We start from the raw sequence: 27,680 nt of genomic DNA, 5'->3' as shown, positions 1-27,680 counted from the left end.
GGATCTCCTACATGTGGGACTGTGTTTTGCCCCTTGGACCCAGTGGCTTGAAACTCATGCCAGGCGTGTGTGCGCGCGTGTGTGTGCACGTGCATACACACGCATGCGCACCTAAGATCCTGAGAGGAGAATTAAAAATGGACTGCAAACACGGCAGTCCCCGGGGGTGATTTCTCACTTTCCCTCTCTCTGTCTCTGTCACTCTGGCAAGTGTACATGCCTTAAGGTAAAAACCTCTATAAAGAGAAACAAGCAAAAAATATTATCCCTTACTCAAGGTATCAGTGCTCATTCTTCTGATTAGCCAACATCTCATTAGTCCCTCTACAAATTAGATGCCTTCCACATTTGAAATGTTTGCAAGGCTGGCTTAAACACCAAAGGACAAATCAACATTCACCTTAATTTCATGAACAAAGGAGTAGTTATAGCAGAGAATATTTCCTCACTCAAGGAACAGACCTAAAACATTCATTATCTTTACTCACTAAAAGTGCTATTTATAAGACAGTAATCAGCATTCTAAGCTATATCAAAAACCACTATGAAAGTTACTTCTTGAATATTATAGCAAAACTGAAAATATATTTTTTGTGCGTTATGTTCTAAACTGTCTTTAATACACAGGTTTGATGGACTCCAAAACCTGACAAACCCCCAAATCATAACAAGGTCATATTAAATGTGTCTTAATTTATACTCTCGAAGTAATTCTAGAACTTGGTCCTAAAGTACCCTTCCAATATTGCATTATAACCTCACCAAGAGTACATTTTCAACATATATCAATTAAACAGACTTACCTGGAAAAAAACAAAAACTCTGCATTAATTTCCCCACTTACCTATTAGGTTGTCGGGAAAGGCATAATGTATTTTTCTACATTTTTTTAATGCAAAAAGGCACCTTGACTTTCCCGATGACCGAATAGAAAGAACTAGAAAAGGATTTTTAAAATGAAAGAACTGAATGACCATATATTTGCATACTCTTCTATTTTTGTTCTTTCCTGTATGCCAGTCCTCTGTTCCTAAACTCCTAGTGGGCAAATAATTAATTACTCTATATGCACACATAGAAAAACTATAAACATTTCAAATTCTCCTTTAAAAGGGCAAATTTTTTCAGGGCAAATTTTACTATAGGTGACACCAGTATAACTGAATTCCTTTAATTAAATATAGATAAAATGGGATTCTATTTGGTCATCAAAAAAGTCTTGACACTTTTGTGTAAAAAAAAAAAAAAAAACCATCGTGATTTTTCGAATGACCCAACAGTTTAGTCATACGACTGCCTTTTCTACAATAGCTCATCCTAAAAGCCCTATCTCCTGAATGCTTACCTTAAAATTAATTTGCATCATTGGAAGAAGGTGAACCAGTGAGCTGCACATGTCTGTAGTGATGAGGGAATTAATTTCTGGTATATTAAGGCACTGTAAGGTTTTATATTTCTCTTGGGACATGCCCACTTTTGAACCTAAAACATCAGCAATAGCTAGGACAAGAAAAGGTTAAAAATAGTAAAATTACAGCTTGCAGAAAAAAATAATAAAGTTGTAGTGACAACTAGAATTAAATTTTAAGATAAAAATTTACCAAATAAAAGGAATTTCAAAATATTCACTTTAACCATAATCTCTCAAAAAAGGTTAAATCTTTTTTATTTTTGTATAGAAACTGTATAGAATAAATTGTGAGAAAACCAAGAATTTATTTATAAAGGACTAGCGGTAAAAAACTGCAAAAGATAAATACAAAGTGGTAAAGGAAGGGAAGAAACTAAATGTAGAGAAGTTAAAATTCTGGCTTTATCACCTCATATCTTAATGTCTGACATAATGTGACCATAATTAAGAAGAAATAGAAAGTACTTTGCAAAAATAGTACAATGCTATCTAGACGAACTGCAGTTATACATATAGAAGTTATTTATAAAATGTTAAATGTTCTCTAAGATAATTAACTGATGGTTATCCTCAAAGAATGTAACATACAACTATGCATTAATTATCTTTAAAAGTTTATTAAAATAATAATGTAGCACGGACATTTGCTGTATAAACATCTTGTAGCTATAAAGGCTAAAATAAACTAATCAAATGTTTTCATGAAGTTAAGCCTTTCAAAGTTTAAATGTATCAAACGCTATCAAATTTTCTAACAACTTTAAATGTAATCTTGAATAATTTCCAGAAATAAATATCAAACCCAAGACTAGAGAGTGAAAGGACGTAATGCAAAAAGAATCTGATCTTTTATAATATATTCAGGTAAATTAGATACGGCTACCACCCACCTAGGAAGACTTTCTCTTTTCCAATAGAGTAAGTGCCACAGACAACAAGAGAACGTGGGTTTAGAGTTACGGCCTCAAAGGCAGTGTTGATGGCAGACTGGATAACCTCTTGCTGAGATGGAAAGGTGTATTCTGGGCTGCAGTACCTAGTATGGAAATGTGGTACTTATTACAAAAACAGCAAGAAATCCATAATCTTAAATTGAATGCTATTTCAGAAATAAGCTAAGGCAAATTACATACAATGGCAGTATAATAAATCATTCAAATTATTAGTAATTACCTCACTGACTGGGACTAAAATAGTTGTTACAAATTATTGCTCATTTATGATAGAATTTTAAGTTTATAATAAATTTTTTCATTATATTTGTTTTACCATCCTCAAATTGATGAAGTACTTTAACATATAATATCATGTTCTAAACCATAAGTATATAAAATTTTAATCTATTATATACATTAAAAAAGCCAGGCATATATATATATATATATAAACATTAAATTATAATAGCTTATGCCATTATATTTATAGCACTCAGGAAATGAAAGCTGTCACTAACATGTTACCTTTTTAAGGAAAGAAGAGAAGTAATTTTGAAACAGAATCACATTTTGGCCTCCATTTTCTCTTCACAATTACACTTAATTGCTACATGGATATTTTGAAAGGATATTGCAAGAGGGTGTTTTCCTAAAGTTAGCTCTCAAATTTTTCTTCTTTGTTTTGCTAAAAGAATTCCCATATAAAAATATTTTCTCCAAAATAATTTGATCTCTTGTCAGTTAAGTCATGTAATCTCAAAGTTGCCTCTTAGCAAGTACATTTTTTCAAGTATCATTGCTCTTATAAATAGCCTTAAAAATAATAATTGGCAATAAGTCATCATTTTTATTACTTATGCAAAGGCTCAAATTATTTACACTTTCAGAGCAAATGCTGTCAGTGGGAAAAAGATGGATACAAAGAAAGCCTTACGTTGTATCTAAGTACAGCGTGTGGACTTTCTGGCCTGTGAGAAGAGATCGTTCCATGCTGGGATCTGCTCTGAAGTCTCCGGTGTGTAATGTGACAGTACCATTAGGAAGATAAAAAAGGATCATGACGGCACCTGGACAGCTGAACACAAACAATATAAGGAAATATTCTTAACACAGGCAAAGCGCTTGAAGGAAGAACACATATTTTAAATATTAACAACTTAACATAGCTTATTAGCTGACCACGATAACAAAGCATTGTACTGTAATAGAAGTGCAATACCTTAACTCAAAGAAATTTACATTAAAAAAAAAAAAAAAAGAATTGATGTGCAGGAAAGGATTAACCTGGCAGGCCTGTGCTGCTCCAACTGCACATTCCCAAGAAAGGCCTGTCCTCAGGACTGGCCCTTGGCCGACTCTAGGGAAATAGGCTCTGAGCCCTTTAAATATTCTGCCTGATAAAAATGTTTTATATGCTAGCTTGATCAGATAGTTTATGCTAACTATGTGATTTATGGTGAATACCTCAATAAAGCTGACTTTAAAACCAGAACTCAATCGCTGCTTAGAAAAAGAGCAGCAAAGTTAGAATACAAATGTTAAAAAAAAAAAAAAAAAATGGCAATCCAAAATAAATATAACTTTGGCCCAGATCTTAGGAACCTAGAGTCAGTCTTTCTCTAAACATTTATGACCTCTATGGTACAGGAGGCTAATGTACCTCAAAGCAGAAAGAAGGGTACATGATAGCTATGTTTTAACAACATGAATGCTAATAGTAATTTATCTGTTTTTTTCTTAAAGAAAGAAAATGGAAATGATTTCTATGAAAAAAATCTTACAACTATTTAGTATCTAAAGCCTGAAGGATTTATTAGTTTTTGGGTGGAGAGAGTCAGGTGTCTGGTATTTGAATGGTGTATAAGTTGCTAATTTATATAAATGTTAAAGAAAATGGCGAAGATTATCTTGTAAAAAAACAGTAGCTACCTGTTAAAGTACTTTTAAAAAATAAGAGGGTAGGATAGTGGTATGGCAGTACAATGCTACACCCTGTTATACAATCCCGTATGGGAAGGTTCTCAGATTGACTCTGGAGAACTCCCTGTGAATGCCAGGCATGAGTGTGACCATGATCTAGAGGTGGCCGAAAACTTAAAAAAATAAGATGGATGGGACCAGCACTTGGTACAATGGCTATGTCTCTGGACTCCCATGTAGTTGACCATGGTTCAAGTCCCGGACCCAGTGGCTTAAACTCACGCCAGGCACGTGTGCATGCATGCCCAAGATACCAAGAGGAGAATGCAGGAGAAGGGACTGTAGCGTGGCCATTCCCCCTGGGGAGTGATTTCTTGCTTTCTGTCTCTCTGTCTCTGTCTTTCTGTACCCTATAGCAAAAACCTCTCCAAAAAAATTTTTTTTAATAAAATAAAAAATTAGATGGAGTCTCATTGTCAAGAGTAGAGATTTAAACCCAATTAAAAAAATAGGCTAGATGCATTTAGAGACTCTCTCTACATTTACTCTTGGATTCTATAATTGAGTACATGTTTTCCTCACATTCTAAGACATATCAAATATTAGGTTTAATTAAAAAGTTCTTAAATAATCATTCAACATGTTTTGCTTTTGACTATTTTAAAAAGGGGTTATTATGAAGGTGACTCTAATACTTACTGATTGGCATCAAGCAAAACAACTCTGATACCATTCACTACACATTCAGTGTCCATTGGCAGTGGATGAATATATTGTTCCTGCATATGAAGCTTGTTCTTCAACAAATTGCCAGTTATCTGCAAAACAGCAATGTGACCATGGCTGATACAGTAAAATAATATAGCAGAAATATTTTATCTCCTCATTTTCCCACTTATATTCAAGCAAACCCTCCATGATGTCAGGAAGAACTTCCTGAAATACTGTATCACTGCTCTGCTTGAACAACTGTCATTGACTGTCCCTCACGTATGAAAGGGCAGTCATTTCCACCAAGACATGCAAAACTATCCTGCTCTGGTCCCTTCCCATTGCTGAGAGTGTCTGTCCTGTTATTCCCTCTCTTAACATTTCAGCCATTCCTTATTGTCTGCAGTGCCTGGAATGGTGCATTTCTCAGGTGCCTGTGCCTTTACACATATTCCACTCTCTACCTGGGATGCTGTGTCCTCTTTCTTCTTCCAGGTCCTGAAATCAGACTTGCTTTCAAATTTCAGATCTGCTATTATTTGCTCTGTATCTTAGGGCATGTCACTTAATCTCTCATTCTGTTTCATTAATAAAAAGAAGACACGTCCAGGACGTTGTGAGGATTAAGTCAAATTCTAGCTAAAGCTCTTAGTAAATAGGCATTAAAATGTTCACTTTTTAATTAGTAGTTCAAGGTATCTCTTTCACCATGAAACTTCCTCTAATCTTAGCTTAGGAAACAGTAAAGTACTCCCTTCTTCCTACTCATTCTGTTCATTTTTTTATTTTTTACTATAATACCAATCCCACTATGGTATTATTTGCCAATGTTTTCCCTAGAAGCTATGAGCTCCTTGAAGTTGGGTATTTTGCCTTGCATTGTCTATTTAGGCATTCGATTAATGTTTACTGGATAATGTAGGTTTTTATGGTACTGTGAAAGAGTTTATCAATTGTTTCCATGTATTAAAACATGTCTTTTAAAAAACTGATTTTAACTATTGACATTAACTCATCTAATTTTAGAACCTCAATGTGCAATCGGGTTTCTCATATTCTTTCTAGTGGAATGATAGATCTGATCAGTCTAATTTTCAAACTGTTGTTTAGAAATTCACAGCATTCTACAAAGTAAGATTTTAGAATACTATACTTACCTCACTACAGTAAACTGGACATGTGAAGTTTTTAGACAATCCAGCATAATGATCAGAATGAAAATGTGTGAGGAAATAGGCCGTGCAACCTTCAACCATGCCATACTGGAAGGCATCAACTGTAAAGCCAGTCCCTGTAATGAAAATGCCAATACAGCAGGCAGAGCAACAGTTACCAAAGACATCTGATTGGATTACTTATCTTCTTTACACCTCTTTTTCAATGTAACTATTGTGTGTGTGTGTGTGTATAACTTGTATATATATATAAAACATATATTATATATGTGATATTTTATGTACATATATACATACACACATACATATATATTTCATTTTAGATATTTGCCATAGGGCATGTGTGTTCACCAGAGAGAGATAGAGACAGAGAGAAGGAAAGTCAGAGATCAACCCCCAGGGGGGATGGTCACAGAGCAATCCATTCTCCTCTCGGGATTTTGGGCATGTACGCACATGTCCCTGGGGTGATTCTCAAGCCACCAGATCCAGGACTTGAACCATGGGCATTCATGTGGGAGTCCAGCACCATAACTACCATGCCACCTGCTGGCTCCAATGTAACTATGCTTTATTAGTATAGTATTTATACTAATACTTAACTGGTAGAACTAAACTTTACCAGTATACTTAGCAGACAGTGATACTAAAGATACGAATAAGTCTTGTAAGTTCCCACTGAGAAACTTTTGTGAATAATTATATCCTCAGTCTAAAAAACATACAATCAAATCAAGAAATTAAGCTTTGAACTAATTACTGTTTTGCTGTACTTAATATTTTCATGATACTTACTGGTTACTTGAAATACTTTCTGTAGAACAGCCAAAGAAGAATGTTCACTTTCTTCTAAAACCTGAATTTTCAGTGAGCGTAATATTGACATGCTTCTCAGGGGCAAAAATGGTTGAAGGTCAAAATAACTTTACATATTGCAAAAGGCTAGGGCCCTCCAAAGCACCACAGGACAATAAAAAGTAAGCAGTATATTTATAGTTTTTGAATTTCACTGCAACATGCAAGTGGGAGGTGAGAGAAAAACAAGAAAAAAAAAAAAGAAAAGAAAAAGAAATACCCAAGATGGCTCCCTAGAGGAACGATAATTAAAAAGACGAGAAACCCTGTTCGAAAATGGGTTCATAAAACAAACAAGCATACTGACCAGCAACATGCACATAAATAAGCACTTCGTGATTCTATTGAGGATTCTCACATGTGGAATATGTTGTAGGCTCACTTAACTACAGACTAGTAACCAAAATAATTATTAAAAATAAAACAGTGAGGGCCAGCTAGTGGCATGATGGCTAAGGTGTCGGACACTCCTACATGGCTGACCATGGTTCAAGTCCCAGACCCAGTGGCTTGCTTTCTCACTTTCCCTCTCTTTCTCTCTATGTCTCTCCCTGGTCAAATTAAAATAATGAATGAACAAATAAGTAATTCTTTAGAAAAAAACTGGCACTATGATATACATGAATGCTATTCTGTACAGAGATATTTGGGACAATTTCTACCTCTAGACCATCAATAAAAAGATCAATACAAAATATTAACACAATCCAGCATGGTTTTGTGAGATGCAGCTTATTATTAACGAAACTCTTTCTGAAACTAAGTATATTCTGGCTGTTTTATATTCTTTCAGAGAAAGAATTATTATTTTTTTCAACTATAATATTCATTTCACTATACATTTTTTTCTTGCTAACTCATTTATAAAGGCATGGGAAATTAAAACTTATGAAAATGCAGAGAAACTAAGTTCTAATATGGTTTTTAAATGTTTGGCATTTATTATGATTTGTACAATCTGTGATATTTCCCTTCTTTAAAGTTATTTAGTACTGCATCTTTTGTATTGGGTCGTTGGGAAAGTCATGATGCGTTTTTTCTTTGAAATCTAGTATTTTTCACAAGTGCTTAGACTGTCTCTTATTATAGTTACTTATAGAGATCCCATTCTTTCTTCAATATTAAGCTGAATCCCTGCTGCTCTTACTAATCTTTCTATAGTTTGAAATATCTACGTAATAGTACCGTGCCTTGTATATAGACAATGCTTTCAATGTTTTAAAAAGTTAGCTCAATTGAATACAGTAAAGAAACCAAACACACCAAAACAAAACAAAAACACTTAAGATTAGAGGCTCATAAAAATATCATAAATAGCACAGGAAACACTAAAAATTGTTTCATACACACACACACACCATGGACAACAAACATGAAGTTCAAAAAAGTTGAGTACTGATAGTTCCACTTACCAGGTATCTTCTTATAAAATGGACATGTCCTTTTTCTAAATTCTCCTGCATTTGATAATGCTGAGGTTTTCACAGGCCCTCTTGGTAGCCTGCCATGAGCTGATTTTATGAAGACTTCATCTTTACTTAAATGAACTGTTTCAACTTCTGTACTATTAATACGTTGATCTGACCTATTCTGATGTGTTCCGTCCTGCACTGATTTTGACTTTTTAAGTCTCTTTCTTTTGCGCTGAGATCTCCCACTAGAAAGTTCCACAGAGAGCTGACTTTCATTTAAATTCTTTCCATCAAATTCCAAATCACTTAAAGAGCTTTCTGCTTTCCTCTTGCGCTGCCGGGACCCCTTTTCATTAGGACTAACAACTGGATTTAACTTTATCCCTTCTAATGCATGTTCTCCCAGCAATTTCTCATCTTTTCTCTTGGGTGGCAGTCCAAAATACACACCTATATCCATTTGCTTCATTGCCTTGGCAGAGGGATGTCTTGCCTTACACTTAGAACCAGAAGGCAATATTTTTAAAGACTCTTCAGCAGTAGTGGCACTAGAAAATTTTTCTGTGTTTAAAACTGTAACTTTACCATCTTTCATGACATCTAATGCCTTTCTGCAAAAACATGCTGAGTTAGAATTGTTCTTAGCACTGGAGTTTTCATTGGATAATTCTCTGACTTTACTTTGAGTGGGATGACTAGAAAGATAACCTCCTCCTGGGCTTTCAAAAGGTTTGGATGTTTCACTTTTAAATAATGGAAGAGAAACTTGATTGTAAACAGCTGATTCCTCATGTACTTGTTTACGTGATTGAGATGAGTGAAATTCTGGCTCACATGGTCTTGCTTTAGTGTCTTGATCATTTGAAGCAGCAACCTCGCCTGCTAATGCAGGTGGAAACAACATAAAACAGTGATCAGAATATGTTGTGTCATACAGCATACTACCTGCTGTGAATTACACAGCTTTTCATCTCTATCATAAGTTTCTTCATCACTTCGAAGTGGAGAATAAGAGATTTCACAGTCGCTGAGGTCATTTTCTGGCAAAGACAAATCTATGAGCTCTGAGTTGTTTTGGCAGTCTAATTCTTCATCAGCAACAGGCAAACCAACTTCTACCAATGTGTCATCTTTAACAAATTGTGTACGTGGTAAAGTTTTTTGGGACATTTGGATATTTGATGAAATCTTTTCATTGCCTTCAGTTGGAGTCTGAGATTTTTGTAGACTAAGATTTTCTTGTGTTATCAACAAGGGATTAGAAATATGTTTCAAATTGTCAGTTTGTTTCTGAGACAAAGACCATCTTCCCTCAAGGCTACAAAGAGAGCCTGCATTGGTCCCATCTGACCCCTGGGGTGGGCTGTTAAAAGGGTTATTACCAGCCCTACTTTGAGCTAGCAGCAGGTGGGTGTATCTCTTGTAATGAGAAGGAATTGTTGAGCTACAGCGAAGACCATCAGGACACTCTGTAAATTTTAATAAAGAAAAAATTATGACGGGACTACAACGCAGACTAAGCTTCAACAACATGAACACTATAAATTAACCTGTTAAACAGAAAATCATCAGTTCTACTTTGAGGCCTTGTGAAAATAGCTATTTTTACCAGCACAATAAAAATATCAGTATAAAATAGTAACATAAATCCAGCATATATTATGAGGTGCTAGTTATTCTTTTTAAATTTAATACTATTTAAACTGTGACTCAAGGTTTTTTTCAAGAAATGAGATAATTAAAAAATGTACAAATAATCATAACTATTTTCATACATACCAACTAGATTTTTCTACATGTTAAATACAACTTATTATATATTTTTTAAATATAATAAAAACATAGATAGCATGTTTATACTTCCGTTATAATTTGGCACAATATATATTAGAATCTTAGTCACCAAAGACTCTTTTCCAGTTCTTCTTACTGTATATTAACATGATGATTACAATATAAATACATTTTGAAACTCAGCTGTGGGCCAGCAGGTAGCATGGAGGTTAAGCGGGCTAGATCCCAAATGGCCAAGGTCAACTCTGTGGTTTGAGTCCCAGACCCGGGGGCTTAAAAATCATACTGGCATGTGTACATGTGTGCCCAAAATCCTGAAAGGAAAATGGGAGAGAAAGGACTGTGGCATGGCCATCCACTCTCCCCCTGGGGGAGTGATTTCTCTGTCTCTCTCTCTCTCTCTCTCTCTCCCTCTCTGACGAGTGGATATACCCCATAGCAAAACTTAAAAGGAAAAAGAAACCCAGTTGTATTTGTACTTTTCTATACAATTGCATAAAAGATTTTTTTTAAATGGGCCTATTATTTAACTTTTAAGAACACTTATCTGTGAAATGTTAATACCATTTACTTACAGGATCAAATAAGTATAAAACAGAGCCAAAGTACTTAGCACAGTAACTGTTCGATTAACACTGATAAAAAGTAAGATGTTTAGGAACGTTTATGAAATACTAAAATCCATTAAAACTGTCTTAAGTTTTGCAGCATTTTCTACACTTGGACCATTGATTGGTACAGTGTTTCTCCTCTTTCGGTCTACTGCTGGTCTTCCTCATTTCACTGAATGGATATATCTGACATAATGCATTTAGTCAATTCAGAGATAATTACCTTTTTTTGTAATCTTACCTTTTTCCGAGTCTGGTGGAGATTCCAAACATTCAAAAACATGCCATCGAGGTGTCTGACCTAGCAATGAGGAAAAAGGCATCTGGCAGTTTGGGCAGTATCCGTCATAAACTGGACGTATCTTTGGGGATGCTTGTTTGTTCTTCTGAGCTCTACAGGGCTTCCGTGGAGTGGTTTCCCCGGTTTGGGACTGCTGAAGACCATCTTCACAACTTGAATTCTGACTAGAAGCAACAGAAGTCTGACAATCTGTTTCTCCGAGGCACCTAGCATGGTCCTTCACTTTCCCTTTGGCATCTATAGTTCTTTTTTTGTTTCTGTTCCGTTTTGATTGGTCTTTTTCATTTGTTGTTTTTTCAACAGATTTTGGAATATGTTCGGAGCACCTATTTGGACGTACTGGTTTGGGTTTTCTTCTGGATTTGTATTCCCAGATGTCGTCTTCTGAAAAAGTGTCTTCTAACATGGCAAAATAATTTTATGATTAAAAAAGCACTAATCTTATGTATATTGAAAATTGAGAGTCCATTTCTTGTTACAAAAAAATTAATGGCATTATTTTGCTGAGAAATAACCAAAAGTAGCAAAACCAATGGGAGTCTAAAGCTCTGGGAATGAATATACTGACAAGCTACAAACCTTATACCTGAGAATACCTGCTGTTCACTTATGCCATAAAATTAAGAGAACTTATTACAAGGAGAATAACAGAAGTTTTCCATCTTGGCTATTTCATTCAGGTATCTCGGCTTTTTCCAGGACTTACTTGATTCATAAAAATAAGAGTCAATAATACTTTTAAAATTAAGACCTAATGGGGAGTATATGCTCAACAGCTTATTCTCAGGAAGAGCTTTGTAAAATTATTATGAAGTTACTGTCAGTTCTCTTTCAAGTGACAACTGTTCAAATAATTCATAAATCCAACCACAGTCTCTGGGCAACTGGATCAGTAGATATTCCAAACCCTACGTGGCTGATACCTCAGTTTATAGTAAAACTAGGAACACACATCAGAGAGGTGTGTGATTTGGAAAAAAAACCAGAACAACAACAAAATCATTGCCCTTATCGGGTGATGCGTCGATATTGAACCGTTTTGGTGTCCTGGGTCAGTCCATTATTCTCTTCCAGCAGCGATGAACGAACCCTGCACACTGAACAAAGTTAAAGTACGTGAAGTTGTGCTAGTACTAAGGGTACATGCGGTAACGAGACCACAGAGGTGGCCTGTCCCCAGGTGGTCAACCCTCTCTCCACCAGCTCAACACCGAGGTCACTTTCCAGATGTTTTCACTGGCTCTACCTTCTGTATGGACTTTGTAACCTGCAAGGCCAGTGAGCGGGGCCCACACCTTCTCCAGGTTGAGCACAGTTAGCTCCCTCCAGGCCACAGGACACCAGCGCCTTCCCCTTCGGAAGACAGAATTGTCACTCAAGGCCCCTTGCCGCCGCCCACCTGCCGCCCGCGCCCCCGGGGGAGCAGCTCCAGCTGCGTGCGCTCCCTCCAGCACCCCCTCCACCCGCTCGCCAGGCAGGCAGTTCGTGCCCGCACTTTCAGCACTCCTGGGGAGACGGAACACTGTATTTGTGTGTAAGTCAAAGCCACTGACTAGTCACTCCCATCTCAAAAAAGCTTTCTTGCGTGTATCCTTGCCCCTTTACCTTTCACGTCTTGGCGGGAATAGCTTCCCGCTGCCAGGGTCGTGTCGAATCGGCTTATTCTGGTATAAGAGCCAAACTTTAAAAAAAAAATTTTTTTTTTTTGAAGTATGCTCCTTTAAGGCCTATGATCGTTTTTTAGCTTGTTCTAAAACCTGTTGGTTGTCAAAGTGGCGCGTAGGACAATGGCTCCCTTAGCGCTTCTAGCACGCTGTCCCGGAAGCCCTTCCGTGTTGAATCTGGCGCCGCGAATGTCCAGGCTCGGCTGCGGCGAGGGGACCTGGGAGGGGCGGGGAGGCTGGGGACAGCAGTTCAATTACGTGCCTGGGGATCGCGGCGGTCTGGACTTTGGCGTTTGGACGTATGCTTAAAGAAGACAAAAGCGTGGCTGGCGTGCAGTGGGGCTGACGGAGGGTGAGGCCCAGGCCGCGCTTTCCAACCCGAGGCGCGTAGACGCTTCCTCTCGCTCAGCGGCCGGACCGTCCCTTGCGCCCGCGGCCGCCTCCGCAGCCCGGGGAACATGGCGGCGCCCGGGGCCCGGGGCGGCAGCCTCTCCGGCCTGCTGCCCGCGCAGACGTCGCTGGAGTACGCGCTGCTCGACGCCGTCACCCAGCAGGAGAAGGACAGCCTGGTCTACCAGTATCTGCAGAAGGTGGACGGCTGGGAGCAGGACCTGTCGGTGCCCGAGTTTCCGGAAGGTGAGGGGCCTCTCCCGGGACCTCCCCTTCCTCTGGGCCGCGCCCTCCCCTGGGCCTTGTTATAGGCGGGATCCGCGAATCCTCCTTGCCCGAGTGTCCCCAGGCAATGACAGACGGGGTGTCTACAGGGTGGGGACCTGAGTATTCGTTCCCCTCCCGAGGTCCGCCTGGACCTGATGCTAATTCAATAGACCATTGCTATTTAGGGACCCGAGTCGGCAAGGATGGCATGTCCACGCCACCCTGTCTTGTAAGTCTGGTTCCCAGCCTCGTCGTCGTCCTGTTTCTGCATCATCCTAGCTGATGCACAGTTCTGAACCCTTCAGGGTATATCCTCTTATTTAACCCTCTGTACAACCCAGCGAGGGCCTCTGATGATCCTCTTTTACAGTTGAGAAAACTGAGGCCCCGGGGGAGGTTCAGTAAGCCCAGGGCTCAGCCAGTACAGTGCAGCCGCTGAGTTATACAGGCCCCAAGTTTGCTGGTTTCTTAGCCATGCCACACGCACTTCTCTGTTCAAAGTCGTGAAACTTGTCATTTTCAAATCTGCTCTCTCCAGAGTTTGAATCCTGGCTTTGTGATCGTTTGGAAAACGACGGGACAGATAGTCCCAGCCGTTCTTTGAAGCGCACCTTGTCATGGCAGATGAAACTGTACTTTACCTTGTTTGGTCGGGAGTGGTATTGTTTTGCCTGCTAGTGTTGGCATGTGCCCTGGCGTGACACTGAAACCACATGCATAGTTAATGGGTTGGACGTGACAGGGTTCAGTTATCTCATCCCATGAGGTATATTGGAACCTGCCTCTGACAAAAGTCTTGGGTGTCTTTGGGAGTTTTTTGCACTCACCTGAGCAAATGCTAATTTTTTATTATTAATCTTATATTAGATTTAAAGTATTGTGGAATTCTTACTAAAGAACAGGTGCTTGAATGCCTAGCCCATCAGAGGAAACCCAAAAATATACATACTTTTGGAAAACTTTGTAAGGTAGTTATAGAGTACAATGTTACAAACAAGCAAGATACCAACTGGGGTTGGGGGAGTTTTTATTGTCTACTTTTTTTGTATTTTGTTTGTATTTACAGTGAGTGTATTTTATTACTATGAGATTTGACTTCTGTGACTTATAAATAATAACAATAAAATATTCAGGCTTTGTATTTGACGCAGTCTGATTTTCTACTGGACTTGATTATTGAGGACATAATGTTAGCAACCAATATTTCTTGATTTCTTTATTGATAAACTATAATGAAGAAATGATAAGCATCACTTTATTTTAAAAACTGAATGCTTTGTTCATTTCTTAGAAGATACACTGTTTGTGGGAGCAGTGCAGTGGATTCAGATAGACCTGGGATTAAATCTTTATTATTCCATTAGTTTATTATGTAATTTTGAGCAAGTTACTTCTCCAAGCCTTTCTTCCTCACTTGTAATGGAATTACTGTTTTACCTCTAGGTTTATTATATGGATTGGAGGTTATCTATCTATCTATCTATGTGTGTGTGTGTGTGTGTGTGTATGTGTATATATATATATATATACACATATATATATATATACATATATATATATATAAAGTTCTTAATTTACACGTGAGCTTAATAAATGTTAGGGCTTTTTTATTGTAGTCATTGTAATTACTGTTACTATAAAATATTTTATTATTAAGCCTGGCAGATATCTACCTAAATAACTAAGAATGTAATAATTCTTTCTCTACCCCGATCAAAGTTATTCTTGACTAGAAAAAAATTATAGAAGATAGGTTAATGAACATTTTACAAATAGCATGTAAATAAACATTAATCAGTGTTGGTTCATATGATCACTTGATTCGGTATATATTTATGAGTTTATCAAAATAGATAATTGAGAAGTCTCTGTACACTGAAACCCCACTAGTTTGAACTAATTGTTAGAAATACGTCTGAGGTTTTTTTTAGACTCCAGTGGGCATCGCTAGTCATTAGCTGTTACTACTATAGTTACTCATTTACGCAGCTTTGGCTTTCAGTTGCCATGAAATATTTCCAGATATTTGTTTCAAGAGATAATTAGTAGTTTTAATAGCTGCATTTATTTACTTCTAAGTGTGAAATATATCTTTGTTTTCTTAAACAGGTTAAACATTAGTGCCATATTTTTAATAGTAGTGCAAATATACTTCTATAGTACATAGTTCAAGTTTGGGGTTGAGGTCTGTCTCACTGGAATGTCTACAGCCTCATATCCTTGGAAACCCCTCATCAAAACTGTTGTTCTGCTTTTCCCGCAGAATTATCCATTAGATCTGTGAGAAAAAACTTCAAGACAGGATTACCAGAAGTATGAAAGACCTAATAATAAATTTCTCTTACATTAGGAAAAAAACTTTGAATCATAGTCAATGAATTATATTCTGATTTTTGAAAGTACAGATAAGTGAGATTCCAATTTATTTTTTTTTGAGAGAAGGGAACGTGTTCTTATCTACATGGATGTTGCTTCCAGGATTTTGTTTAACTTTGCACTGAAAATATTTTAATGTGCATTTACGGGCTCACCCAAATCCAGGAACAGTGTCAACTTCTTCTCTTTTATGAAATTCATTTAGGCTTTTGTATGTATATCCTTATATACATTTTGTTCCATTTTGATAGTCATATCCTACCATTCTTAAACTTGACCTTCATTCTTAATTGCCCATTTATACCTAATTGTTTATGTTTAGTGTTGATATTTCCCTCTTGTATTTGCTTAAATGTATTGATCTTACCCCCCTTTCACATAGATTATTATAGTATTTCCAAAAAAATTTAGTAGTTTTTGTTGTTGTTAGCTGTATTTCAGAATGCCTAATGACACAGCTTTCCTATCCCATACCCTCCCATAATCTTAGCCCTCCACTCATTCTCTCCTTTTCTTCTTTCTGCCCTCTTTGGTTTCAGTCTCTACCAACTTGCCTTATTTTTTTTCCCTTAAATTGTAATTATTTGGCTTATTATAATCGTGATGCTACATCATATCTTTTATTTCTTTTATTTATAGAAAGAGTGGTTCTTGATAAGCAAAACAATAAATAAATGTAACTGCCACAGCCTTTAAATAATGCTATTAACTCTTAAAGTATTTAGATTATTTGTACTAGTCTTAGGGAAAAAAAGTTCACATTACAGTGGAAATCATTTAGATAAATTTTTCTCTTTCTATTTCCCTTTAATCATTGTGATTTATTTTGTATACATTTCAGGATTAGAATGGCTAAACACAGAAGAGCCTATTTCTGTCTATAAGGATCTATGTGGAAAGGTGGTCGTCCTTGATTTCTTCACCTACTGCTGCATAAACTGTATCCACCTGTTTCCTGATCTCCATGCATTAGAACACGCATACTCTGATAAAGGTATCTACTCTTTAATTCTAGTCCTGGCATAAGCACTAGAAGAATAGGTGACTCATTTGTTCTTAGGCGAGTAGACATTTGGCAAGACTTCAGTGATTCTAAAAGTAATTTCTAATCTATGAATTAAGTACTCTGTGCCTTTTCATCAAGGGTTAAGTTTAGTGATAATAGTTTGCCTATGATAATAGTTTGCCTATCCAAAGAACTAACATTTTGAGTATGGATTTTCTCTGAGGATAAAGTCATAATTTACTTTTTTGCATGATCATGTATTTAAAAAGGTCTTTTTGTATGAAACACATAACCCCACTTTTAAACTCTTCTCACTGGGATACAAAGATTTAAAGTTCTGGACCAGCAGGAGGCATAGAGGGTGAGGTGACTGGATCCCACATGACTAAATGCACTGAGTCCCAACCCGGTGGCTCGAAAAACATGCCAGGCATGTGTTCATGCCCAAAATCCTAAGAGAACAGAGAAGAAGGTATTGCAGCATGGCCATCCCGACTGGAGGGTACTTTCTCACTTTTCCTCAATCTCTTAGTCTCTCTCTGGTAAGCACACATGCCCTATAGCAAACCAGAAAAAAATAATTCTTACTAAGAAATATAATTAGGAACCAGCAGTTAGCATAATGGCTATGTCACTGGACTCCCATGTAGTTGACCGCGGCTCGAGTACTGGACCCGGTGGCTTAAAATCACGCCTGGCAGATGTGCATGTGTGCCCAAGATCCCAAGAGGAAAGGAGAATGGGAGAGAAGGGATTGTGGTGTGGCCATCCCCCCTGGGAGGTGATTTCTGGCTTTCTGTCTCTCTGTCTCTCTCTTTCTGGCAAGCGCACATGCCCTATAGCAAAAACCTCTCCAAAAAAATAAATAAATAAATAAAAGAAATGTAATTAAGCTTTTGTTAATATTGAATGACATGAACTACAGTAGATTGCAAAATAGTACAGCATACTTTTTCCTTGACCTTGCTTCATTAAAAAAATGATTTATTACAGCTGATGTTTTTCAAAGTCCAGTAGGAAATCCTCTTTTATGGTGCTACAAATTCTGAAGATGTAAGAGAGTATACTTAGTATTCACTCTAGAAGTATAAAAAATTATCAGATATATTCTTATTTACATCTTTTTAAAAAGAGAGTATGGGGTAAGTAAAATTAATTAAAAATTCAATTATATTTCAATAAATCAAAACTGTATTATTGGAGTATATATATAAAAAAATCTAGTGAGAGTAAAGATGGGATTAGACTGTTACATGAACAAATATGAAAAATATTTTGAAACTTAGTTTAAAAAAGAAATGGTAGGGACCAGCAGTTAGTGTAATGGCTATGTCGCTGGACTTCCATGTAGTCGACCATGGTTCAAGTCCTGGACCTGGTGGCTTGAACTCAAGCCGGGCACATGTGCATGCATGCCCAAGATCCCAAGAAAAGAATGGAGGAGAAGGGATTGCAGCATGGCCACCTCCCGGGGGGGTGATTTCTCACTTTCTGACTCTCTGTCTCTCTCTGTCTTTCTAGTGAGCATACACACCCTATAGCAAAAACCTCTCCAGGAAAAAAAAAAAAGAAAAGGAATGGTAGATTAAAACTTCCATGAAAGTTAAAAGTTAAACTTCAGATGCTTTTAAATGGTAAGAATTGTATCTTTTGTATCCTCCCCCCGCCCCCCCAGCAGAGAGCACATATACCCCACCCTCTTAGAGATGAGGGGCCAATAAGAAATCACCTTCTCCTCTATCTCTTCCTACTTATGGGATTTTGGGATTTTGAGCATATATACACATGTGCCCAACATGTTTCTCAAGATGCTGGGTCCAATACTCAAACTGGTATTTGAATTGCCTGGTCAGGCATGTGGGATTCAGCCACATTAACCACTTTGCCATGGGCTAGAATTAGATTGTATCTTAAAATTATTCATCAAAGATATTTATTGAGAACTCAGATATTCCCAGTAGCTAACTCATGTTTTCAGAAATTCCTGTGTATGAATTTAAGAAATAAGGTATCGTAGCTCTTAGGTTTGAGATGCCTTTGTTTCTTGTTCACATTATCACATTTACTGAACATAACAGCAATCTGTCCCCACCTAGACAACAATTGTGCTGGCATGGACTGTCTGACCTAACTGTTTTGTAGCTCTGGAGCCTATTGAAGGCTTGAACTGGAAAGTACAGTTAATTCTGGTCAGTTTCAGCTCTTAGCACAGTAGCAGTTACCCAGCCCCAGCACCATGGCAGGCAGCCACGTCATGTTCCTGGAGCAGCTTACACATAGCTTGCCAGAGTTCAGATAGGCAAAAAGGACCATATCTTACAAGTATCATGAGTTTGTCCTCTGATCACTCATTGTTCCTTCTGATCACAAAGGCAGTGGTCATTATTATTATTGTACTGTGCTACATTATTGCCAACCCCTCATATCTGGCTGAATTGACTTCCATGGGATTTAAAGAATTGTTTCCTCTCTCTTCTCCTTCGTTTTCCTCTACTTCTTTTTATGAGAGCCAGGCATTGAAGATTAGGATAGTAGTAACTGAATATTCCAGGGAAGTTAGAAAGTCAGTCACTGTCCATACTTGGTAAAGGCATAGACTTAGAAAAGACCTGATAAGACCTAAGTTTATATCTAAGTTTATGTAGGGATATCTGCCAGTGAGTGCATGGATGAAGGTTTCATATGTATAATTGTAGAGGTAAGATCAATAGTCATGATATAATTGTCATGGTTTGATCAGAGAAGCAGAACTAGGAATTTATTATAGAGAGTTGACCTTATGTAATTGTGGAGCTGGCTATCTAGTCTAGGTGACACTAGGTCACTTCTGTGTATAGTGCCTCAGCTTGAAGATGCCAGGAAAGGCAATGGAATAGGAAAGATGGATATGAAGTAGGAGAGCAGGGGCTAACTAGGACCCGCAGGCATGAGCTGGAATGCACGAGGACCATGTAAGCTTCCAATTTAGAGAGTGGGGTGACTAGCAGAGTAAGGTGGTGCCCTCTGTCTTGAAGCTAAACATTCACCTGGGTCCCCAAGTTGGAAGAGCTAAGGGAAGAGATCTACAACTTTTGTATTCTTCACTATCATCTGCCTTGTATACTACTATCTAGCTCTAATTTTAACTTTCGCGATTCACTTTTAGATGTATCTTTTATGTACAAAATGTATCCAAGTCTTTTTCTTTCTATAGATAAGTTAAATTTATTCATATTTATTCATGATTGTTATGTGTAAGTATTGTGTTCATATGCATATCTGGGTTATATTTGCTGTGTTTCTCACCATGGTGTGCTTCTTTTTGCAATTTTATTTTACTGATTCCTTTAATATTTAGAGAAGTTGGGACCAGCAGATGGTGTAATGGCTACATTGCTGGACTCCCATGTAGTTGACTGCAGTTCAAATCCCAGACCTGGCGGCTTAAGACTCACCCCGGCACATGTGCGTGAGTGCCCAAAATCCCCAGAGGAGAAGGGATTGTGGTGTGGCATCCCCTCAGGAAGTGATTTTTTTGCCTTTTCTCTGTCTTTCCAGAGACTGCACATACACCATAGCAAAAAAGTACTCTCTTAAAATAAAAAGTTTATATTTTTCTTTTATTGTTTACCTTCATACTTGTAACTTAAAAAAAATAGTAAAATCTTTTGAGGGGTTAAGGTGAAAAAAATTGTGTTAGTTGCTATGCTGAACGCCATACACAGATGTTCTCTTTTAATCTGCTGGATTTGTAAGGTAGTTACTATTATTTTTCTCATTCGGTACATGAGAAAACTGATGAACGGAGACATTAAGTAATGTGTATGAAATTCTTACTTCTCTGCACCACCCCACTTCAGTCCCTAGGCAATCATAGCCACTCTGCACTGTTTCTTTTCTCTTTTTATTTTAGAGAGGTTTTTGCTACAGGGCATGTGTGCTTGACAGAGAGACAGAAAGCGAGAAATCACCCCCCAAGGGAGATGGCCACACCGCAATCCCTTCTCCTCCGTTCCCCCCTTGGGATCTTGGGCATGCACACACACGCGCCCGGCGTTAGTTTAAGCCACTGGGTCCAGGACTTGAACCACAGTCGACTACAGCGACATAGCCATTATGCTAACTGCTGGTCCTTGTTTCTTTTCTTTTAGTTGCTTTCAGTATATATGTGACTGTACACATATGTGTTTAATCTTTGGTTTTCGGCAGTTGGTTTATATGTGTTAAGACATGATTTTCTTTGAACTCATCATATTTGATGTATGCTGATGTTCAATTCTATGAGTTTGTATCTTTAACCAAATTTAGAAAGGTTGAGTGTTACTCATTTTTTTCCCCTTCCAATCCGTTTCTCCTCTCTGTTTGGGACTCCAGTTACACTTAGATTTTTGAAACTGTTCATAAGTCCCTGACATTCTGTTCATTTCCCCCCCACCCCAATCTTCTTTCTGTGATCTTTAGATAAATAATTTATGTTGCCATTGACTTTTCTGTCATCTCCTTTTTACTATTGAACTCATCCAGTGAATTTATTTCAATGTGGTATTTTTAAGTTCTAAAATTTTTTAGTTACTTTTTATAATGTCTCTGTTCATGTTTCCAGGGATCCAAACCAGCCATTGGCCCTATGACTTGCACCCTTGCAGGGCACTTGCATTACTACTCCATCTTAGTGGTTGGGCTGATGGCTTTGTTTAATAGACATTTGACCTTGTTGATTCAATTATGAATTCTGTCTCATTTCTCATCAGCTCTCTCTCCTTCTGTCAACCCAGTAATTCAGTTCTCCATTCTCTAAGCACATGCTACATGTTTTTACGTCTGTCTCATATGTGTGTAGGTTAGATGTTTGACTGAGACTTGTAAGTGTACTCAAAATGGGGAATTACCTTTTTCAGTTCTCTTCTCCTTAGGACTTTCCCACACTCTCCAGTTTCCCTGCTTCCTGAGACCAGAAATGCAGTGGGGTTTCTGTTGGAGTTTTAGACCCCTTTATGGTCCCCAAACTAGGCCCACTCTCAGAGCAAGTCAAGAAAGGAAGGTTTGTCAGGAAAACTGGTTTCCACTCTTCTCTCAACACAGACCAGGTATAAGATACCAAAACATGTGGGGATAGTTCTCCATCGCAAGCAGTCGATTCAGTTCTACACACACCAGCTAGGTTTCTCTAATCCAGTTGCATTGTGATACTACCTACATGGAGGGCTCATACCCACATTCCCAACTTAAGATGCCAGTCTCAAGTCTAGGCCTCTGTAATTTCTAATCAACTAGGTATAAGTTAGGGTTACTACAATCTTTTCTTTTTCAAGTAATTTGCTAGAGTGGCTCACATAACTTAGAACACTAAGAGTTACTGATTTATTATAAAGGATATTTTAAAGGATACAAATAAATAGCCATATAGAGATATATAGAGTGAAGTCTGGAGGATCCTAAGTGTGGGAGCTTCAATGCTCATGAAGTTTGGAAGCACTACCCTCCTGGCATGTGGGTGAGTTTCTTGTTCACCTTTCTGCAAGTTTCCACATGCTGAGCTGTCTATAAGCTCTCTAACCCTGTCTGTTTTAGTTTCAAGGTGTAGGCATGAAGTGCTAATAGACTGGGTGGGGAAATGCAGCAGGACCTCTCTGGAATGAGGGGCTTAATTTTATGACGAGGTCTGTAGCCTGCCTTGGGGAGTTTCAGGAACCGAGGACTAAAGTCCAAATAGGTAAGAGCCAGGAACTGTGAATGTAAAGCAAAATATTTATATATCATAATACCATAGTGGGGAAAATCAAAATGAAGTTGCAAATATATGCCTAGGTAAAGGGTATGAAGAGTTTGAATCCTGCAGTAGCCTCATGAATTAGATCATATGTATTTTTAATGTCATAGCTATCAAAGTTGTCATGATGTGGTCGACTCCATGGCATAGGTAATACAATGCCTAAGAGAAGCCAGATTCCACATGATAACCACAGTTCAGGTCCCCAGCCCAGTCAGCCCAGAACACACTGAGCATGCACACAAATGCTCAGGATCGGATAGGCTGGAGGACTGAAGGAAGAGGATTATAGTGTGACCAGACCATGTGGAGGGTGCTCATTTCTCTCTTTCTCTCTCTGTCATTTGTAGGTGTACATGCTCTATTATGAATGAATAAAAACCTATTCTAACTGGAAAAAAAAGAAAAGATTGTCATGAGATTTAGATTTTTCTTTTTATTTTTTCCTTTAATTTGGCTAGAGGGTGCACGTGTTCACGGGGGCTGAGGGGGATAGAAATGAAAGAGAGAAGTGAGAACGCACCCCCCCCATGGGGCATGGTCATGCTGCAGTCTTTTCTCCATTTCTCCCTTCTCTTGGGATTTTGGGCATGCATGCACACAAGCCAGGCATGTTTCTCAAGGTGCCAGGTCTGGGACTCAAACCATGCTCTAAGTCATGGGAGATCCACCTGCCTTAACCACCATGCCATGGATTGGCCCATATTTGTTAATTTTATATATGCTTAAGTGTAGTTGATGATACTGATATAGTTCTATCTTTTCTGTCTTCAACCTGCTGACTATTTATTAATAAAAACAAGCTAATGTGAGGATGATGATATCTCATCATTTTTAACATGTATTTTTTTCCTTTCAGATGGTCTTCTGGTTATTGGTGTTCATTCAGCTAAGTTTCCAAATGAAAAAGTCCTGGATAACATTAAGAGTGCTGTTCTGCGGTACAATATCACCCATCCTGTGGTTAACGATGCAGACGCCAGCCTTTGGCAAGAGCTAGAAGTTTCTTGTTGGCCAACGTTGGTCATACTTGGACCCCGTGGAAACATGTTGTTTTCTTTGATTGGAGAGGGACACAAAGATAAATTATTTTTATATACTTCAATAGCTTTAAAGTATTACAAAGACAGAGGACAGATCAAAGATAATAAAATTGGAATAAAACTCTATAAAGATTCTTTGCCACCTTCACCATTGCTGTTTCCTGGCAAAGTAACAGTAGACCATGCTACTAACAGAGTGGTAATAGCAGACACTGGACATCATAGAATTTTGGTTGTTGGGAAGAATGGACAAATCCAATACAGCATCGGAGGTAACGTCTGCCTATGATTACAATACGTGATGTGTTTTCCTCATTACCTCATAAAAATAAGCCAGTATATCCAAAAAGCTTCCAATCAAAAGGAGTCAGTAAGTTGTAGCGTTTAAGTAAGTTTAGATATCCCATCTTGGTTTTTTTGTTTGTTTTTTTACAAAACCGCCCCATTTGTGTATTGAGAGAAATAAATAGATTTTGGATTTAAGATACTTTAAATGAAAGTATTAATATTATGTTTACTTTCCAAAAAGATATAGCCACACCTTTTTCAAGACCAGGGCAATACTCTAGGAACTTAAGATTTAGATTGTGAAGTTTATAAGCTAAGATTTGTAGAAGATTGTATTTTCTTCCATAGCAACTTAAGTATACTTATAAATCCATGTCCTTTGGGTACATACAGCGCAGTATAAGTATCATGTAAGCATGGGTCATTTTGTTCCATATCTTCCTGGTTTTTGATTTTAAAATTCTCCTTCTTAACAGCTACATAATTAACAAAATCTACCAAAGTACTTTTTTATTAATGTCACTTATCCAGGGAAAACTGACATCTAACCGCGTATTAGTCAAAGAGAAAAATAATTCATCTCTTTGTGATCAGTCCTCCTTCAGTGACAGCCACAGTATTAGTACTTAAATGGGGCTATCTGAATGCCTAATGCAAATAAGGTAATAATATTCCCAAGTCCTAGTGCTATTCTTAGTATGGCAAGGTATTATTCCCTTAGCTGTTCAATTATTTTTATCTCATGGCTGTTTTTATTAGAGTTTGCCTTGTGTGTTGTGGTGTTTGTTTTGTTCTGGCTACTTAGTATTTTGATTTTTGACAGGCAGCTGTGAATTACTACTCAGAGAGTGTCTTTTATAGCAGCTTGGATTTACATGGTTTAGAAGAATTTTTAATAATTTCTATAATTTCCAAAATAATATTGGTGGATATTCTCCTTTGTTAACAGAGAAGCCAGCAGCAAGCTACATTTCCCAGCATGTTTTTCAGAATACTGTTATCTCATGATATATTAATCGTTATTGTTTAGTATTTCAAAATAATTCTTTGGTCATATATACTCAAGGAACACTGTTATGATATAATTTAATAGATTTTGGTTGGTGGTGATGTCATAGGATTTCTTAGGTCTTTTACTCTGCTAATGTGCCTCATGAATATCTAATAGGAGGTTATAGTGTAAAATATTTTCCCGTCCAAAGTGACCACAGAACTCAGGATTCTGTTCCTTTTCTTTCTTTTTATTTTTTTTCGGGGAACTTTCATCAGTATCAACAACAATGACAGTATTAGTAATAGTAATAATAGCAAACATTCATGCCTGGCATTATTCTAAGCACTTTATGTGTATAAATTTATTTTCATCCTTACGGTGCTGTGATTTGAGTAGTTCCGTTTTACAGAAGAACTGCTGAGACCCAGAGAACTAGCCCAAATCTTCAGGAAGGAGGAGGTAGAGCTGTGATGTAAACCGAGTCTCTTGGTCCCTTGACTTCTTTTCCTAGCCACTACATTATGCTACTACTTTTACCAACATCTAGGACAGTAGAGTTCTGCAAAGCAGTTTGGAACTGCTGATTAGAGGCTAGAATGGCATGTCCTCTGGTTATAAAAATAGCATTTTATTTTATTGTGTTAATAGTCTCCACCCTTGAAATTCTGCATGCATTACAAAAGCTGAGAAGTAGGCTGTTAGACTAGAATAGCCTACTCATGTCGCTCTCAAAGTGTGTAAGCTATTACAGGACTTTGTGAGAGAGCAAAATAGTAGATATGAAGAATTCTTAACTTGAGATTCTTGGACACTTAGGAAATGCTTGACTGACTGGCTGTCAATATGTAGCATATAGTAATATTTTTGGAGAAAATGTTCATAATTTTTATTGTATTATCAAAGGAGCGTATTTGCAAAGTTTATTAAAAATCATTTATCTATTACAGCTGCAGAAAGATTAAGATTATTTTTAACTTTTTCTAAGATTATTTTTAACTTTTTCTAGTCTAGATAATAGGTCATTAAAATGCTTTTAAAATTATTTTCTTTTGAATATGCTACTGTACTTAAGTGTACTGTTTATAGTAATTTTATAAGCCGTGCCATTAGCAAAACTCACTCTTGAGAAAAATAGATGCCTTGAGAAACATTTTCACTTTTAGGTACAATATCACATTATTCATATTGAAATCTCTGCAGTAAATATTTGGGGGGGGTATCTAGAAATCACTTTTTAAGTGGGAAAATTGTGTCTTATGATTATCTTGTCTTTTAGGACCTAATCCTGGAAGAAAAGATGGAATATTTTCAGAGTCAACTTTTAATTCTCCACAGGGTGTAGCCATAATGGATAATATCATATATGTGGCAGACACTGAAAACCACCTTATAAGGAAGGTAATTTTCCATTTTTAATTTCAGTTTTAAAACTTCTAATCAGAAAAAACTGATATTTGCTACATTAAAACTTGAACTTAAAGAGTGATGCTTGAGTATATCATTATATCCTTAGTTATCTTTTTTCAGAGGCACTAGCTTTAGTTTTATTCTTAAATAACCTGTTTTTCTGTATGTCAGTGTGTATTTGCCACAGAAGAAAAATCAGTTAGGTTCTTGTTTTTTTTTAAACCCATTGTTTCAGAGTTGTGCCTAATCACCCAAAAGCTCCTAATTTTGAGGTATTTTTCTAACCACTTGTTTGCAAAGTGATCCTTTGTTCTTTAAATTTTCTTATACCTGGAAAAAAGTTACACCACTCCCTCCTCCCTTTGCTTATGCTTAGGCTGGAAATACTAGTCAGTCTAAAAATTTCCTTTATCTTATTATATATGTTTTTGTTTTAAAAAAAAATTATTACATAAAAGTAAAAAGCCCCCTCATGGGCCAGCCAAAGGCATGGTGGTTAAGGCAACAGGATCCCACATAGCTGAGAGTCTGATTCAAGCCCTGGACCGAGTGGCTTGAAAAACATGCTGAGTGCATATGTGTGTGTGCATAAAAGGAGAATGGAAGAGAAGGGATTGTGGCACGGCCATCCTCTTAGGGGTGATTTCTCATTCCTCCCACCTTCCTTCTCTTTTTCTCTCTCTCTCTCCCTCTCTCCAGCAAGTACAGGTATCCTGTAGAACACTTAAAAAAAAAAAAAAGTTTCACCTTCATTTCTAATTCCCCAAACTATTAAAGTTCCTGTCTTCTCAGAAGTTTTCTACTCATATGCAAATAAATTTTATATTAAAAAATCTTTCTAGAGACTCTTAAGCAAATGGAATCATACCATACATACATAGTGTTTTGCAGGGTTTTTAAAACAATCCCTGCTGATGGCTATGTTGTCTATAATCCATTGGTCTTTAAGATGCTATCTACTTTGAAAATGTGCAGCTAAGTGTGTTTAATCCATTCAGTCTACACACCTTGTTTCAGATACTTTCTTGCCTGTCTTACAGTTTCTTGGAGTATTGGCATTTATTCTCATTTATTTATCACCTAATTATTGTACATAGAATATAAAAAACAGTATAAAATAGTATCCATTATAGTATAAATTTCTGTGAGAGCAAGAAATATGTTTTCTTTACTGCTAAAAAATACTAGCACCTAAAGTAGGACCTGGCCTGTGGTAGGCATTATATACACATTTGTTGAATGAATTTATGACCAAATAACATCTGTTTAATTAGGCTTTTTCAAAATATATGTTCTTAGTACAAGAAGGTACTATGTGAAGAAAGGGTTTTGTGGATTAATAAATTAAAGCAAATGTACTTTTTTAACATC

The 27,680-nt window shown here is 37.2% G+C and overlaps 3 protein-coding genes across 4 annotated transcripts in view; 1 reads left to right on the top strand and 2 right to left on the bottom strand.

Annotated features, from left to right (window-relative positions):
- LOC102469677 (DNA cross-link repair 1A protein) overlaps positions 1–9,363 on the bottom strand; it is a 13,302-nt gene extending 3,939 nt beyond the window's left edge. The window contains exons 1-6 of the mRNA XM_027766074.1: positions 8,420–9,363; positions 6,135–6,268; positions 4,966–5,084; positions 3,281–3,421; positions 2,302–2,447; positions 1,346–1,500 (exon numbers count right to left, since the gene is read on the bottom strand). Of these exons, the coding sequence (XP_027621875.1) occupies positions 1,346–1,500; positions 2,302–2,447; positions 3,281–3,421; positions 4,966–5,084; positions 6,135–6,268; positions 8,420–9,359 (1,635 nt within the window). The 5' untranslated portion in view covers positions 9,360–9,363. The remainder of the gene's footprint in view (positions 1–1,345; positions 1,501–2,301; positions 2,448–3,280; positions 3,422–4,965; positions 5,085–6,134; positions 6,269–8,419) is intronic.
- Positions 9,362–12,723, bottom strand: DCLRE1A (DNA cross-link repair 1A; the record flags this gene model as incomplete). Its single annotated transcript, XM_027766063.1, has 2 exons — positions 11,066–12,723; positions 9,362–9,888 (listed from the first exon to the last, which is right to left on the bottom strand). Coding segments are annotated over exons 1-2 (993 nt in total), but the record flags the coding sequence as incomplete, so codon positions are not given.
- A 23-nt stretch (positions 12,724–12,746) lies between these two features.
- Positions 12,747–27,680, top strand: part of NHLRC2 (NHL repeat containing 2) — a 62,371-nt gene continuing 47,437 nt past the window's right edge. The window contains exons 1-4 of one of the 2 annotated variants that reach the window (XM_006162764.3): positions 12,747–13,425; positions 16,664–16,816; positions 23,437–23,892; positions 26,179–26,300. In XM_006162764.3, the coding sequence (XP_006162826.1) occupies positions 13,248–13,425; positions 16,664–16,816; positions 23,437–23,892; positions 26,179–26,300 (909 nt within the window). In that variant the 5' untranslated portion in view covers positions 12,747–13,247. Of the gene's footprint in view, positions 13,426–16,663; positions 16,817–18,416; positions 18,463–23,436; positions 23,893–26,178; positions 26,301–27,680 lie in introns of those variants that run through there. The other variant, XM_027766073.1, reaches the window with a different exon arrangement.

Source organism: Tupaia chinensis, unplaced genomic scaffold, assembly GCF_000334495.1.
Source record: "Tupaia chinensis unplaced genomic scaffold, TupChi_1.0 Scaffold140534_1, whole genome shotgun sequence".
NCBI lineage: Eukaryota > Metazoa > Chordata > Mammalia > Scandentia > Tupaiidae > Tupaia > Tupaia belangeri.
Note: the sequence above shows the minus strand (reverse complement) of the source record. Positions and strands in the feature narration are given on the sequence as shown.